The 16,301-nt window shown below is 40.5% G+C and overlaps 1 protein-coding gene across 4 annotated transcripts in view; it reads left to right on the top strand.

Annotated features, from left to right (window-relative positions):
• Window positions 1-16,301, top strand: part of UBE2D3 (ubiquitin conjugating enzyme E2 D3) — a 38,223-nt gene that overhangs the window by 18,803 nt on the left and 3,119 nt on the right. For 3 of the 4 annotated variants that reach the window (XM_083367388.1, XM_083367389.1, XM_083367387.1), the window contains 6 exons: window positions 11,077-11,140; window positions 11,278-11,309; window positions 12,589-12,666; window positions 13,548-13,653; window positions 14,606-14,699; window positions 15,105-15,154. In XM_083367388.1, coding sequence (XP_083223514.1) covers window positions 11,077-11,140; window positions 11,278-11,309; window positions 12,589-12,666; window positions 13,548-13,653; window positions 14,606-14,699; window positions 15,105-15,153 — 423 coding nt within the window. In that variant the 3' untranslated portion in view covers window position 15,154. The remainder of the gene's footprint in view (window positions 1-11,076; window positions 11,141-11,277; window positions 11,310-12,588; window positions 12,667-13,547; window positions 13,654-14,605; window positions 14,700-15,104; window positions 15,155-16,301) is intronic. The other variant, XM_083367390.1, reaches the window with a different exon arrangement.

Below are 16,301 nucleotides of genomic sequence, written 5' to 3' on the forward strand. Positions count from 1 at the left end.
GCCCATTTTTCATTTCTGTGTGAAAGATAGAGACAACATTTTCTTCCCGTTATTTTAACTTAGTGTTTTATTTGAAATTTTCCTAAACTGCTTCAACATAGTTTACTAGAAATAGCATATACTTATTATAAGAAAAATTTGTGGGAGTTGAATTTCGCTGAGTTTCCTTTCCCTGTAGTCAGAATTGTCCATTTCTCCAGCATGATAGATGGAGAATCCATGAATGGGTTAACTCTGTCTTCCTGCCCAATTAGACTAAGTCAGTCAAACTTGCCATGCCTCTCCTGGGCCAGGACACCTCCCAGTCACGACTTAGTCTGTGCCCAGAATAGACATGGTAATTTTGGCTCCCAGAATATTGCTGAGTCATCTCTTCTGAGTAATTGAGCAGGTCATATATATTTCCCCTTCGTGGATTCTTCAATTAGATAGCATTCTTTTCAGGATTGGAGTTTGCTTTTCTCCTTCCAGCTGTAGCTCTGATTGAGCTTCAGCCTTCTGGAGGTTTCAACTGTTTTCACTGTTTCAAGTCCCTGGGGAAGGTTTCTCAATTAGATAGCTTTCGGTGTAGTTCTTTTCAGGATCTTATCTTTCTCTCAGAAGCCCCAGGCTGTTCTTTTGCGGCAGGCTAGTTGTGGCCGCCATTTTGAATTCCAGCTTACCAGCAGCTGGCTGAAAGGAGGCTCTTTGTCAGAAAGCCTCCATTGCCTTTTTAAGTGTGCTGATAGCATCAGAGGCACGTGAAGACTCTCAGAACTGCCTGCCTTCTCTCCTGAAGGGAGAAGGACAGGTTGCTTCTCTTTTTTCACTACCAGCAGTAGCAACCGCCATTTTGGGCTCCACCATCACATTGCTTTTACTCTGAAAAGGCTTGTGCAGCCTTCTTTGCTAGCTTCTGAGAAGGGGGGGTAGATTTCAGGGGCCCCCACCAAAAAAAACCAAAAACCCCAACAGACTTCAAAGGTGCTTACCTTGCCTTCCAGCTCAGGGAAGTTGGTCCCTGAGCTTCTGGTCAGTTCTCAGGGGTCCTTTTTCAGGCTCCTTCTCTCACAATCATTGCAGAGGGTTCTGAGTTCAGATCCCTTCTGACTGTAGCACAATCATTGTTTGCCTTGCCCGAAACCTTTCAAAGTGGATGGTCACATACAGGAGGCTTCAACTGTAGCTCTAGGCCACGGGTCGGCAACCTGCGGCTCTTTGAGCCGTCTCCTGCGGCTCCCAGCCGCCTGGTGCGCGCGCACCTCTTCGAACGGGCAGTGGTGCGCGTGTACCTCTCCAAATGGAGAGTGGCACCGCACGTTTGGAGAGGTGTGCGCGCACCTCCGCGCAAACGGGCAGCGGCGCCGCTCTTTGAGAAAGCTGCCGCAGCACGTTTGCAGGCTGCTGAAAGCGGCAGCTCTGCAGACGGGCCGCGGCAGCTTTCCCAAGAAGCAGCGCCACTGCCCATTCCGAGAGGTGCGCGCGCACCTCTCGGAATGGGCAGCGGCGCCGCTTCTTGGGAAAGCTGCCGCGGCCCGTCTGCAAAGCCCTCGAAAGTGGCAGCTTTGCAGACGGGCCGTCGCTGTCGCGCAACCGGGAACCGGTTCCATCACACATTAAAAAAACGGCAACCGTGCGTGTCTGTGCACACGCAAGAAAAAACCATTTTGCGTATGCGCAAATTTTTTTTTGCGCATGTGCGTGCATGGACGCACGCACGCGGCTCCCACTTTTTTTATGTGTGATGGAACCGGTTCCCAGTGGCTCTTTTCCTTTTTCAGGTTGCCGACCCCTGCTCTAGGCCTCAACCTAGCTCATTGTCCATTTCAACAGAAGAAGTGTGCTGGCCGTGCCATTCTTGGCTTCGCCGCCACCAACTAAGACTAGTGAGCTGGCTGTTATCACTGAGGTGATCTGCCACCACAGTAGACTTGGCCTGTGCTCCAAAGGTGCTTCAACTAGTCTTAAGTCCATCAGGAGTTTTGCAGGTATGCCAGTTGTCTATTAAGTTGGTCCTGCAGCCACCATTGCCATAGAGTACTTGTTGATGCCTGAGAGTGGCACACAGCCTCAGATCAGTACTCTGCTCCTCTGTTTGAGATCCCTCTCTGCATTCCACTGAAATATCTCCCAATTGTGATGGCAGATAACACCGCACCTCAGGCTTCACACGTGCCCCCAACACTCCTGCACATTCAAAGCATAAGTCCTCCAAAATGGAGGCTGTTGGAAAGCTCAAGGCCATCTCTGGCAAAAGGTCCTCCAAGGCGGCAGAGAAAGAGGGCAGCAGGAGGCACCAGGCCTTAGAAAGTTTGCCAAGGTCCAGAAACAGGGCACGATGGGTGCTGAACAGGTCTCTTCTCCTCTGGCAGAGGACTCTGTATTTGGGCCACAGCTTGCTCCTCCGTCATCTTCCCAGAGGGTCTGGTCTCTGGAGGGAGATGATGATGACCAACCTTATCTTCCCAGGGCTGAGCAAGAGGAGATGGTTTCCTTTACCCAGGGACCAGGTATCCGACTGACACTTCCAGTCCCCAGAACAACACAGTCCAGGCCCAAAGCCACCTTTACACCCACAGCAGCTGGTCTTTGGCCCTCAGAGGCGCAGGGACTGTGATCGCCAGAGCAGTTTCAGGCTCTGATCTCCCAGGCGGTTGCCCAGGCCTTACAACGTCAACAAAGGTATGCACCCGAATCTGTGGCCTCAATGACACCGCCTTATCTCCCCCAGTTGGGAGCACCAGAAAGAATATTCTGACCCTATTTCTCCCGCCTGGTTTCCTCGTAGCGAAGTATCTTTCTCTGAGGAGTATGACCCGATGGAAATGCCACTCTCGGAGGATGAGGATCTTACTCCAGACCCTCCTCCCTTTATTCAATCTGGCGCTCTTTAAATCTCTGCTTCATAAGGCCAGCGCTACTGCTAAGATTGGTCCTGACCAGGTTCCGCATCCTGGTCCGTCCACCAGCCAAGACGCAAGGCCGGTATTTTGAGAGCATGTGGTCACTGAGCGTCACATCCCCTGTCCCTCTCTCTTCCTCAACACGGTACAGAAGCAATGGGGAACACCTGGCACTTTTCCCTCTCTAGGGGGGGGATGGACAAGAAGCTCTTTAATGTTGACCCGGTCTTGTTGGAAGTGCTAGAGGTTCCTTCTGTGAATTCTCCTCCACTGTGTCCGGTGATATGGCTGAGACCTTGAAGGCTGAGGACAGAAAATCTGAACTTTCCTTCCGCAGGACCCACCAGGCCTCAGCATGGGCGGTGAGGGCAGCCACATCCACCTCTTTCTTTGCCAGAACCTCCCTTCTCTGGTTCCGCCAACTTCAGGCCAGAGTACCCCCGGAGGAAGCCTGAATGCACCAGGACTTAGCCAAGTTAGTGGCTGCTACATGGCGGACACATCTCTACACATCTCTTCTAGGGCCAGAGCCTCCAATGTTACCACTCACAGACTCCTGTGGCTCAAACATTGGCGAGCGGATGTTAAATCCAAGTGGCGCTTGGCGGCTGCCCCTTACCATGGTGGTCAGCTTTTTGGGGAGACCTTGACACCTTATTTGGTGGAAAACAAGGACAAGTGTAAGGTGATGTCTCATCTTCTTAGACGGGCAGATAGCCTACCCCGTACGTCCGCAGATAATTTTTCCGGTCAGGATCAGAGTTTGCTCAGCTCTCCTGTTCCTTCCCTCCCAGGTCTGACCATCAATTCAACCGACCGGGGACCAGAGACAGACCCAGGTTGCAATTCCAAGCAAAGCAACCCTTTCAAGGCATGGGGGGCCATCTCTTCAGAAAGTCTAAATGACTTCAGGGCAGTCTCCCCAATTGTTGGCAGACTGACATTGTTTGTTTGAATTCTGTCCCCCCCAGAGCACTTCATTCCTTGTCCGTTATCAAAAAATGAAGTCAGGCAGGCTCTCATGTCAGAAGCTATTCAACACCTCTTAGAAATAAGGGCCATAGAACCAGTCCCAGATGGGCAGCTAGGAATGGGGTTCTGTTCCATCCTCTTCGTTGTTCCAAAGACGTCTGGAGGAAGGAGGGCAATACTCGATCTAAAGGGACTGAACGCTCATCTCACATACAAGAAGTTCAAGATGCAAACACTACAGTCCATCTTGGCCAGCAGCAGGAGGGGAGACTTCCTGAAGTCCATCAACCTCACGGAAGCATACCTTCACATTGCCATCCTTCCCGCCCACCGGAGGTTCCTTAGGTTTTGCTACAAAAGTCACAATTTCCAGTACAGAGCCTTACTGTTCAGCCTTTCGTCGGCTCCAAGAGTGTTTACCAAGATCTCGATGACGCTGACCGCGCATTTGAGTTCCATCCCCGTACGCATCCAGTGCTATCCGGACGACATTCTCATCCAGTCCCTATCAGTCCAGGCGGCTCAATCGGACCTGGCTTTGTCTATCAAGACTCTCCAGGACCATGGGTTCTTGGTGAACTTTCAAAAGAGCCAGACAGTTCCCTCAACCCGCCTTCTTCATTTGGGCGCGATCGTAAACACCGAACTATGCAGGGTCTATTTATCTCAGGAACGTCAGGACAGCATCAGAGCCCTGGTCCTTCAGGTACAGAGGGAGCATGTAGTTACCTGGGCCGTTCTTTCCCAACTGTTAAGGAAGTTGGTTTCCTGCATGGGAATAGTCCCATGGGTCGTGGAGCTCTGCTGTAAAGCACTATGAAGCAGTATATTAGTGCTATTACTAACAGTGTCCTGGTTTGTTGGCAAGCACCTTAACCACATTGATTAATAAATTGGTAAATGCTGTTTCACAAACCTAGAGCTTTTTTGAGGCTGTCAAGGAGAGCTTGGATTTTTGAAGAGTTTTTCAACAACATTCTCATAAAAAATGTAGCAGTTGTAGGTTTAGAGCGTTGTAAGTTATGTATATAACCATCCATCCACCCAATCTAAGGAGATTCTGGGGCAGTGCAGAACAATAGATAAAAACTGAAGATCTCAAAAACAGTAGTACAAATATAAAAAAATCCTTATTAGTGCACTGATGATGTTGCCTAGTTTGGTAATGAAATGTCTGCAAGAGAATCGCCAAACTCAGCCTCAAGATACTTTTCAAGGATACATCCACATAGATTACAGAAATCCCATCTGGAGATGACTAGGACGTGAACAACTATAGGTAGTCTGATCCAGGAACGGGCACAATTGATGCATAAGATGAAGTCGTGCAAAGGTCCTCTTAGGAGTTGTATATCTAGAAGTACCTCCAGATTTTGCACTGGGTCCGTCTGGAGTAGTGCAACCCCTTCCATTGCTAATGATGGCGTAATCTGTGAGTCAGTGGGCCCCCAAAAAACAGCCGTTCAGTTTTTCCAGAGTTCAGCTGAAGCTTGTTGTCCTCCATCTAAATCTACACGGTCTCCAGGCATTGGCATAAGACATTTATGGTATTGCATAATTCGCTGAGAGACATATAGGTGGGTATATTGATGATACCTCATCCAATCACAACAGACGACTTCACCATGCTCATTAAAAAGGAGAGGAGAAAGGACTAATCCCTATAGCAGGGGTAGGCAACCTTGGCTCTTTTATGACTCGTGGACTTCAACTCCCAGAATTCCTGCACTAATTCCTGGCTCAGGAATTCTGGGAGTTGAGGTCCGCGAGTCATAAAAGAGCCAAGGTTGCCCACCCCTGCCTGCCCTATAGCATCCCATATAGTGGAGGCCAAGACTTCTGTTCTCTCATCATCACTGTTTGAATTGACCCTGAAAAAGGGAGGTAAACCAGTGCAACACCATAATGCCCACCCCAACCCAAACTAAAGGATGATGAATGATGGTATCAAAAGTCATTGAGAGATCAAGTAGGGTAAGGATGGATATATTATCCCTAAGTAAAACTGATGAAAAGGAAACTTCTGCATACAATATTTAATTTAATTTTTTAAAATTTTAATTCCATTTATATCCCGCCCTTCTCCGAAGACTCAGGGCGGCTTACAAGCTTAGCAGTAGCCTTCATTCTATGTATATGCCTGCTTATTAGGGCTTTCACACACACCCCAAGCGGCATTATTACAAAGTCAGCTTAATTGCCCCCAACAATCTGGGTCCTCATTTTACCTACCTCGGAAGGATGGAAGGCTGAGTCAACCTTGAGCCTGGTGGGATGCAAACCTGCACTAATTGCAGGCAGCTGGTGTTACTTAAGGAGGCATTAGTGCAAGGAGAGATAACAGCTACTAATTTGGCTATCTTTAAAAGTTTAGATAATTTCATGAGGAGCTGTTGGAAGAGTCTTGGAATGCTACCTCTGTGTTGGTGAGATCATTTCTAGAAATACTAGTTGCAAGAGAACCATGCATAGAAAGGTGATGTATCCTGTCTTCTATTTGAAGGCATTGCAGATACAGGTATTTTTCGACATACTACTGTAATGGACCCTGTTCATTATGGTCCTATAATATGGTCATAAAGCAAATGGCACTGTCACTAAGTGAATCCATGGTTCACTTATGGGCACAGTTTTGTTGAAAACTGGACATAAATGTTGATTTTCTACAAAAGTAATGTCAAATGCCATGTGACCATGGAATGCTGCAAATGAGCATAAATGATTCTGTGTTGTCAAGCATTTAAAACTTGATCATGTGACTGCAGGGAGGGTCAGAATCAAAGTTACAGAAGATCAGGGTTGGAAAGACCTTGGAGGTCTTCTAGTCCAACCCCCTACTCAAGCAGGAGACCTTATACCATTCCAGACAAGTAGTCTCTTCTTAAAAGTCCCCTACAACTTCTGGAAGCAAGCTGTTCCATTGATTAATTGTTCTCACTGTTAGGAAATTTCTCCTTAGTTCTAGGTTGCTTCTCTCATTGATTAGTTTCCATCCATTATTTCTTGTCTTGACTTCTGGTGCATTGGAAAATAGATTGACTCACTCTTCTTTGTAAGTCCCCTTTTTCAGGTTGGTCATAGCTTGGAACAATCACTAAGCAACTGGTCATAACTCGATGACTACCTGTAACTGATTAATTACTGAGAGACTCAATATTGAATTAAGATGGGCTGTTACTACATATTTGTATATACCTAATGTTTAGTATTAGTGCGGAATGACGATAGTAAGATAAGGTATTGATATTTCCTCAGAACATATTTAATATTATGCATGTTTCTGAGATTATAAATCCTGTTTATTTTATACACTGGGAAGAAACTATCATATCATGTGTCATAAGCAATGTTGGTAAGTAAGGCATACAGCACATACTCTAGGACAGGGGTCCCCAGCCTATGGGCCATGGCCCACCAGCCTACCAGACCATGGCCTATTTGCAGCTTGTCGATCAGAAGGTCGACAGTTTGGCAGGTCGAATCCCAAGTGCTGCGTAACAGAGTGAGCACGCCTGTTACTCCTCCCAGTTTCTGCCAACCTAGCAGTTCGAAAGCACGTAAAAATGCAAGTAGAAAAATAGGGACCACTACGGTGGGAAGGTAACAGCATTCCGTGCGCCTTTGGCGTCTAGTCATGCCGGCCACGTCACCACAGAGACGTCCTCGGACAAGCGCTGGCTCTTCGGCTTTGAAACGGAGATGAGCACCGGCCCCTAGAGTTGGAAACGACTAGCACGCATGTGTGGGGTAACCTTTACCTTTTATGTGAGTGGAAGGTGGTGCATGCACAGCCCCACTCATGAGAGCGGTAGATGCTGGCACTCAGAGCCCCACTCACAAGTGGCGGACGTCGGTGCTCGCAGCCCCTTCACACAAATGAAGCTGTCACTCACTCATGCATGCCTGCCCCACACCCTCAAAGCCTTCTTCTCTTTCTTCCCTCCTCCAACAGGCTGCCAATCCGGAAAGGTTGGGGAATGCTGCTCTAGGAAAAATATGCATCTGCAGTGTAGGAGCTAAACATATGTTTAAGCATAACTGCTTGTTTCTAAGATAATGGCAGTTTTGGAAAGTCATGCAGTAACTACAAACGACATACTGCAATGTGATACTGATTCCCCTTTCTTTCTCACTTTATAGCAAATTGCCTGAGGGTGCATCTTGGGTTGTATTAATAAATGGAGACCTTGTGTTACCTTAAAGAATATATTTTCTAGACTGAAATGAAATAGCCTGCAACTAAGGAAAGTATATATGTAGATTTCTAGTAAATAAACAGGTTTTTTTCTTGTTTTTTCTTTTTCAAAGTTTATGTAACTACTGTAAGAAGTCAGGAAAACATCTTGTTAACAATTACTCTTCCCTGTATTTTTTACATTGTAATTTTAGCAGCCTTTTTTATCAATTACTCAAGGCAGACTTTAAGTTAGTGCATTTGTATAGTTCTTGTGCTTCTGTTCTGAGCTGATGAGATTGCTTCCAGAGTATTTTTAGGAATGCTAATTGGACACAAGGGCCTCCTTTTAAATAAGGATTGTGATGAAGCTTTGCAATATGCCAGCTTTCTACTTCAAAAAAATTCTTTTAATTTAAAATAAATGGGTCAAAGCATGGTATGTGTAAACAAACCATGTTGACAAATCCCATGTTGGGAATTCAGCTATTATCTTGATTGTGTATAGGCATGTAAATGAATAAATGTCTATTCAGATCTTTAAAAAAATAGCATTTCCTCTTAGAATCATATGATCAATATAAATTCTCAACTCCATGGTCAAGCATTAGGAATACCAGAAATGAACAGTATTTTGGGTAGAGTTTTAAACCTCTTAATCAAGATGTTACTAAAAGCAAGTGATCGGAGAAGATTATCTGACTTTAGGCTGAAGATGTTAAATCTGCTTAATTAGAGGCTTAAGATTCAATGAAAGGAAACTGCATATCTCTCTTTTCTGCTAGGTATAATGTTCAGGTCATCTACTAAGCTCTGGGCTATGAAATGTGTCTTCAGTTCTTAAAGGAATAAGAGAAACCATTTTTGTACAGTTTTTAGGCAATTTTTAAAATTACAAAGTAATTGTTTAATCCTGGGTTATACAGTAGATCTGCAAGAGGAATATTTTTTTTCAATTTTATTAAAATTATCATAATATAATACAGAGGGAAATATTGAATATGCAGACATTGAAATACACTATAGCTGACATGTTCAGCTCTGTGCCTAGTTTTGGTTATCATGACAAAGTGTTGTTTCGAACTTGATTAGTTGGTTCATGGAGATAGTAATGTTCAATCTGTCAGTGTTAGTGTGTTTAAAGTAAAACAAAATTTTTAAATGCTAGTCTCACAAAATAGTTTCTGTGGATTATCACTCTTACTAGGACCTCCCAACTAGACTACTCTTTTAGGGCAGATAGACAACTTCCAAACAAACAAAAACAAAACAAAACACTCCACTAGTTAATAGCTGCTTTTAAAAGCCTATAGATCCATTTGGAACCCAGTGCATTATTTGAAACAAAATTAAATCTGGAGGCTGATACTTTTTTTTACAGTATGTGTTTTGAAGTCCAGATGGGGGAAGTTAGATGAATAATTTAACTACCTGGGGCCCTGCTTCCTTCAGTGTTTCCTATTGTTGATGACTACCTCTAATGGCTGTATTTTTATATGCATCTTGTACCAAAGATCAAGCCTAATGGACCAATTACAAAGTTTTATTAATATTTTAGGGAAAATATTATCGTACTTAGAAATATTCAGAGATCATGTGTCAAATATATGTGTTTGAGAGAAAATTGCGGCCAGTTTGAATATTTAATACAATTTATATAATTTTCAATGAAGCCTGATTTTTGATGCATTCTATGTATTCAGACCAGTTGCCAGATTGCTAACTTGAGTTAGCTTTAGGAATGTTATTTTGATTTGTGCTACTATATTTACTTCTCGCCCATGGGTAGACACCATCCAGAGTTGCCTTTTACTTTCCTTTTTAAAGGAGGTTCCACAATTAGACTTTGACTTACAACCATTGGTGCTGAACAAATAGTTACTATGGTCTTCAGAGTTTTTGCTGTCACAATCGTGATCACGTGATCACAGTCTGGGTCAGGGGTAGGCAACCTTGGCGCTCTTATGACTCATGGACTTCAACTCCCAGAATTGAAGTTGAATTTGGGAGTTGAGGTCCACGAGTCATAAAAGAGCCAAGGTTGCCTACCCCTGGTCTGGGTGCTTGGCAACCAGTTTGCATTTAAAATCAGTTGCAACATCCCGAGACCATTTACAGTCTTCCCTGCTGGCTTGCCCACTGACGTTGATTACGAGAAGCTGGTGAGAACTCACCTCACCTAATGACTGTGGGATTCATGCTCTACGACCACATTGCTTAGCAGCAGAAATTCTTGTTCCAGTTGCCATTGTAAATTAAGGGCTACATGTATATGGCTTGCAGCTTTTAGATGTTGTGTATTCTTTGTATCTGCTAGTGCACAGAAACTACTAAACATTATTTCTGTCTTAAGAATTCAGATAATTAGTAATTAAGAATATAGTCTTCCAGTTTTGGACTGCTTTTACTTATCTCTCTGCCTCTTAGAAAATTATTTTCCTTAACCATCGTAGGTTTTAATATAATTTTAATATTCTACTGTACCCTGCCTCTGCTATTATGAAAAGTTCTATTTCATTCAAGAATTCTAAGATAGGGCCACAGAATTTAAAATATATTTCAGGTCAAGGTTGACATTCTTGAAAGAGAAGGAAAGCTTTTCTTTAAGAATATATGAATTTTCCTTGGGTTTCATTAAGATTGCTTAAAAACTAAATTAAATGTAGTTCCCTAGCCTGTACTTAGAGCCTAGTTCCCCAATAAGTGCCTAATGTAAAATTAGTTGGCAAACAAGTGCTTCTTTTTCTCTTTGTACTATATCTAGAACGGTAGAAGTTACCATAGCTTGGGTGTACAAAAGTGTTTTCAACAAGGAAAAGTATTTCAGACTTCCCTTGATTCATGAGTGTGAAATGTTTGCAGTGTTTGGACAATTTCAAGTGCTTTCAATAATTATAGTTGCATTGTTATACATATACAGTAATTAGTTTATTGATGTGAGAACAAGTTTGATTTTAATAGCTGGTGCACAAAAGCATTTGGATTGATGCTTTGGAGGGGCAAGGGGCAGAAATATGTAATTTTCTGACAGTATTGTTTTTATTTCAGGAACTTAGTGACTTGGCTCGTGACCCACCAGCTCAGTGTTCTGCAGGCCCTGTTGGAGATGACAGTAAGTTGTTATTAATAAATACTGGTTCTTTTAAACAGGTCCTTGTAAACCAATATGATTTGTTGTTTGTGGGGGAGGATAAAAACATTTAAATAACATTTTTTCTTTTTCTCTTCCCTTCTCAATCTGTCATTCAGTGTTTCATTGGCAAGCTACAATTATGGGTCCTGTAAGTACTTCAGTTTTATTAACATTCATTCTAAAGTCAGCTATTCAAAAGTTATTCCAAAAAACACATTGTTACGTTCTTTTTTTGTGTGGTATAAAGTTTACAGGTTTTGGCATGGTTTCATTGGACTACTTAATTTAAATTATCCTGTTTTTCTCATTGTGCATACTTTAGAATAGTGGTTCCCAACCTTTTCTATACCCCACACCCCTAGAACGCTTCTGATATATTCTTGCACCCCTTACAAAAGTTCAAAACAAATTATGCATATACACTATAATTTTGAAACTTCTAAATCCAAATTTTCACACCCCCTGGAATACCATCTCAAACCCCTAGGGGGGGTGAGTACCCCGGGTTGGGAAACCCTGCTTTAGAATATGCTAATATTATGATCTTTGATTTACAATTTTCATGGAAACACTTTGGTTTAAGATTTCAGATGAATTTACTTCTTAAAAACACTTTCAGTAAGATAGTTCCTCTATGTAACACTGTACCTGTAAAAAACCATATCATGGCTTCTTTTGGGGGCTTCATGTATCATACTTTTTATTTAAGAGATTTTATCCCTTATGGCAAGTTGGCACATCATGATAAAATAAACTATTATGGCCTATAAATCAATATAGAGCCTTGGTGGAGCAGTGGGCTAATGCCTCCTTAAGTAACACCAGCTGCCTGCAATTAGTGCAGGTTCGCATCCCACCAGGCTCAAGGTTGACTCAGCCTTCCATCCTTCCGAGGTAGGTAAAATGAGGACCCAGATTGTTGGGGGCAATTAAGCTGACTTTGTAATGCCACTTGGGGTGTGTGTGAAAGCCCTAATAAGCAGGCATATACATAGAATGAAGGCTACTGCTAAGCTTGTAAGCCGCCCTGAGTCTTCGGAGAAGGGCGAGATATAAATGGAATTAAAATAAAAAAATAAAAAAATAAATAATAGTACAGCTGAAACTGATCTGTTGGCCAGATTTAATATTCATGAAAGAGTATTGATACCAGCAAAGGCAGTCCATAAATGTCATTGCTGTCTTCTCTACTGTGTCAGAACATGTAGCAATATTTTTGAACATTTCCAAGACTGTTTATGCAGAAGGAAATGTTGAAGTCAGCCTATCATCATGTGCATCCCATTGTTAATATTGTCAAAGTATGCGTATATGAGTCATTTTGCTGCAGGTAGCTTTACTTTTAGTTAGCTACTATAATTCTTCAGTGTCTCTTAAACTATAGTTCCTACAGAAATGTTTAACTTCTGAATTTTCTTCTTTGTCAGAATGACAGTCCGTATCAAGGCGGTGTTTTCTTTCTGACAATTCATTTCCCTACAGACTACCCTTTCAAGCCACCTAAGGTAAGTAAAGATGGAAACATAATTTAAAACATTGAATTTCTGCATGAATCAGCAAGTAATAGACTGTGACCATTGCTAAAGCATTTTGACTTGCCAAAGAGGCATAAAGAAATTGCTTCTTCATATCTATACACTGACTTATCCTTTGGATTACTACAATCAAATAATTACAAAATTCCCTAAAATATATTTGCTTTATGATTGTAGCTGCAGTTACTGAACATGCTTTCAGGCCATTATAACATAGATTGGTGACACATGCAGATATTTGGGCTGTGATATACAATGTATTGTGGGGTGTTTTTTTTAACACAGCCAATTTTCACTGTTTTAGACTACTGACATTTCTATATTCTTTGAGTTTGTCATGTGTAACGTTATTGTGAATTTTTCCTACCAGCCTGAGAATAATAAAGCATTGTAAAAATAGTTCTGGAAGTTGAAAACATATATATTTCCAAATGATAAAAATGTTAAGAGTTTTATTTTGATACTTGCCCCAGAACTAAATAGCTCTCCCCTGCCCATGCAGTTTCAAGTACCAAACCTAGAGAAAGGTGATGTGATATAGCATACATTAGATTTTACACTAACCCTGAACATATTTCTGAATAAATGTGAAAAATAAAAGAGTGGTTTTGTTAATTAGAAAAATAGCAGTTGTATAGAATTGAATTTACATACCTTGTAACTACTCCACTTGTAGAATTATATTTCAAGCTGTGTATATCAAAAATTAAGTTTATATGAAGTGTACCAAGCAGACATTATTCTCTTTGATACTATTAAGCAGAATTGTGTATATTCTAAATATTGAGAACCAGCATTTTTAATCTGAAAAAGTTCTGTATATTGATTACAGATTGATCTCAATTTTTTAGGTTGCATTTACAACACGAATTTATCATCCAAATATTAACAGTAATGGCAGCATTTGTCTTGACATTCTAAGGTCACAGTGGTCTCCTGCTTTAACTATTTCTAAAGGTAAGCATATTTGGATGAATATTGACATTAGTTGATATTCTTGGGGGTTTTTTGTATTTTATTGACGAAAAGCAGCTTGAATGCATGTTTTGGTTTTGGACCACCCATGGAAGGAATTAACCTGTTTCTAGATTGAAGAATTTATTTTGGTAATTCTGAATTGTCCCTGGAATTTGGTTTGAAAGGATTTGTTTTAGAGTATTCCAGAATGATCCTTTCCTACATTGACAAATTTGGCACATTCTTAGTACTGTATGTACTAGGATTTGTCTTACTTCCTTTCTATTTTAGCATGATATTTGACCGTTATTTTGAGGCAATTATCCACCATTACTTTTCCTAGCCATGCAATTGTCCCACAGATTTATCTCCATTTTGTCAGAAAAATATCCCAAAAATACTAATAGGAAGAGAGTAGTATGAATAAAGTGTAATTCAATTCGAGGTATTTAGCTTCAATTGATGCTTGTGAGACTGTTGTGCTTTTTGTAGTTTCACTTCCCCATCATCGTTGTTATTAATTTTAAATAAGTGTTCCATATTATCATGTTGAAACAGAATAGATATCTCTAAGGATTAAGGTTCAGTCATTAAAGAGAAGCTGAGTGGCTTCTTGCTAATTTTATTTTTTAGACCTAAATGACTTTAGATTACCAAGAAGCCAAGACAAAGAAAAAATCTTGTTTTGGCACACAGACAGTGAGTCATATGAGTTCAAACTCAAACTATTTATCAGAATATTCAGAATAGTGTGGTGCAGGGATACATAGGGGCATGGTCAAACAAACTAAGTATAAAGTTTCTGACAAGTTAAGCTGTTTTTTTAAACTAGAGACAATCTTTTTGAAATAAAATAAATGGGACCGTATGTTCTACCTGCACATGCAGAAGTAAATAACTTGTTCTTTGGACTATTTACAATTTTCTGTATGCTCTTTTCTATTTGTTTCAGTTCTCTTATCCATTTGTTCACTGTTATGTGATCCAAATCCAGATGATCCCCTAGTGCCAGAGATTGCGCGCATCTATAAAACAGACAGAGACAAGTAAGTATAACTTTGTCTTTTTTAAACAAAATGATGTGGTGAAATGTGGCTAAAGAACAGTTGAGTCATTGCTGCTGTTTAAAACGGAATTGGGTAAAATATTCATGTTTTTTTAATTTGGAAACTTCAGTAGCATGCTAAAATAGACTTTTTACCACTCTACAAAATATTGACATTACTTTCAAGTTTAAAATTGCTATGAACAATTTGTAAATGAGAACACTAGGGTAATGGGGGAACAAAAGTGTGCGCTATTTTGATAATTTAAATATTGCTTTCTGTTTCGAAGTAAACTAAAATTATCTATTAGTAGTTCTGCTTTGTATTGGCAATTAAATCTGCCCAGATAAATTTAATAGGGCTCTATTGGCTTGTCTATGTTACTAAATATACTTATCTAATTAGGTACAATAGGTTAGCAAGAGAGTGGACAGAGAAATACGCTATGCTGTAGGGTAAGACTGCACTTCATGGTGCATTAATGATGTGGGGACTTCAGCACTTGAGTGCAGCATGCTTAAGGCACTGGATTAACTAACAAAAGATTGTTCAAGTCACTGAAATACAAAGGTTTAACTGCTTGATTGTATTCAGCGTGGGAGGCCTATCTGCATGGCTAGATGAGAATAGTCAAATATTTAAAAGTTTTGTAGATATTTCTCGGTTCTGCAAAAATCACTTAGCTGGTAAGTATGTTGAGACCTATTCAGCACAAATGTGGTTCTACTTATAATTTAAATTATTTAGCAGATTAAATTCAGAAGTATAAAAGCCTATAGGCATGTATAGGTAGACACTAACATAATAACTGAGCATGTAAATTAGCACTGACTTGATTTCAGTGGAGTTCTGCACAGTTCACTCACAACCCCTGCTTATGCAAGAGGCTGGCTATATTTAGTATCTTAAGGGTTTGTGATGTTTGTGTGGAGTTTTGCTAGAAAGAATATCCACTTATACTTGCATATTACCATGTGATTTCTAATATGCAGTACTGTGTTTTTATATGCTATATCAAAATTGGCAAGTGAACTTTGTCTAGAATCCATTCCAAAACTTGTAAAATTGTAGACAAAATATTTTATTAATGATTCTCATTCTTATCAACACTATCCAAATGACCAAGTGAATACTGAAGTTGATAGTAGAATTGAATCATAGGAAATTATAGGGATATTGCACACCAAGAATTCTTATTTCCTAGTTTTTATATTCTCTTTAAAACTTCTAATCAAATAAATTGAGTAATCTCATTCCAAAAAGCAAGACATAAAACTCTTGCTTTTTGGAAAGACATTACTCAATTTATCCTAAAATTTTGAATAAGAACATTATGTACTAAGAAATCTACATAGATTTTTAGTTAATTTTTTAAAAAAAATTGAATTTATTGAAAGTTAAAGAGAATATTAAAACAATACAAATTATTATAGAATAAAACAAAGGAAAAGAAAAGACAAAAATTCAGAAAGAAAAAAATTAAAAAAGAAGCTTCTAATCTATGATTATAAAAAAGCTAACTTCTATCCTTTTTTCCTAATCTTCAAAACATAAGTCATAAGTGCATTTTTTTCCTTCTGTTTCATGCAAAAATCTGCAAGG

This window comes from Vipera ursinii (genome assembly GCF_947247035.1).
Source record: "Vipera ursinii genome assembly, chromosome: 7".
In the NCBI taxonomy this organism is placed as follows: Eukaryota; Metazoa; Chordata; class Lepidosauria; order Squamata; family Viperidae; genus Vipera; species Vipera ursinii.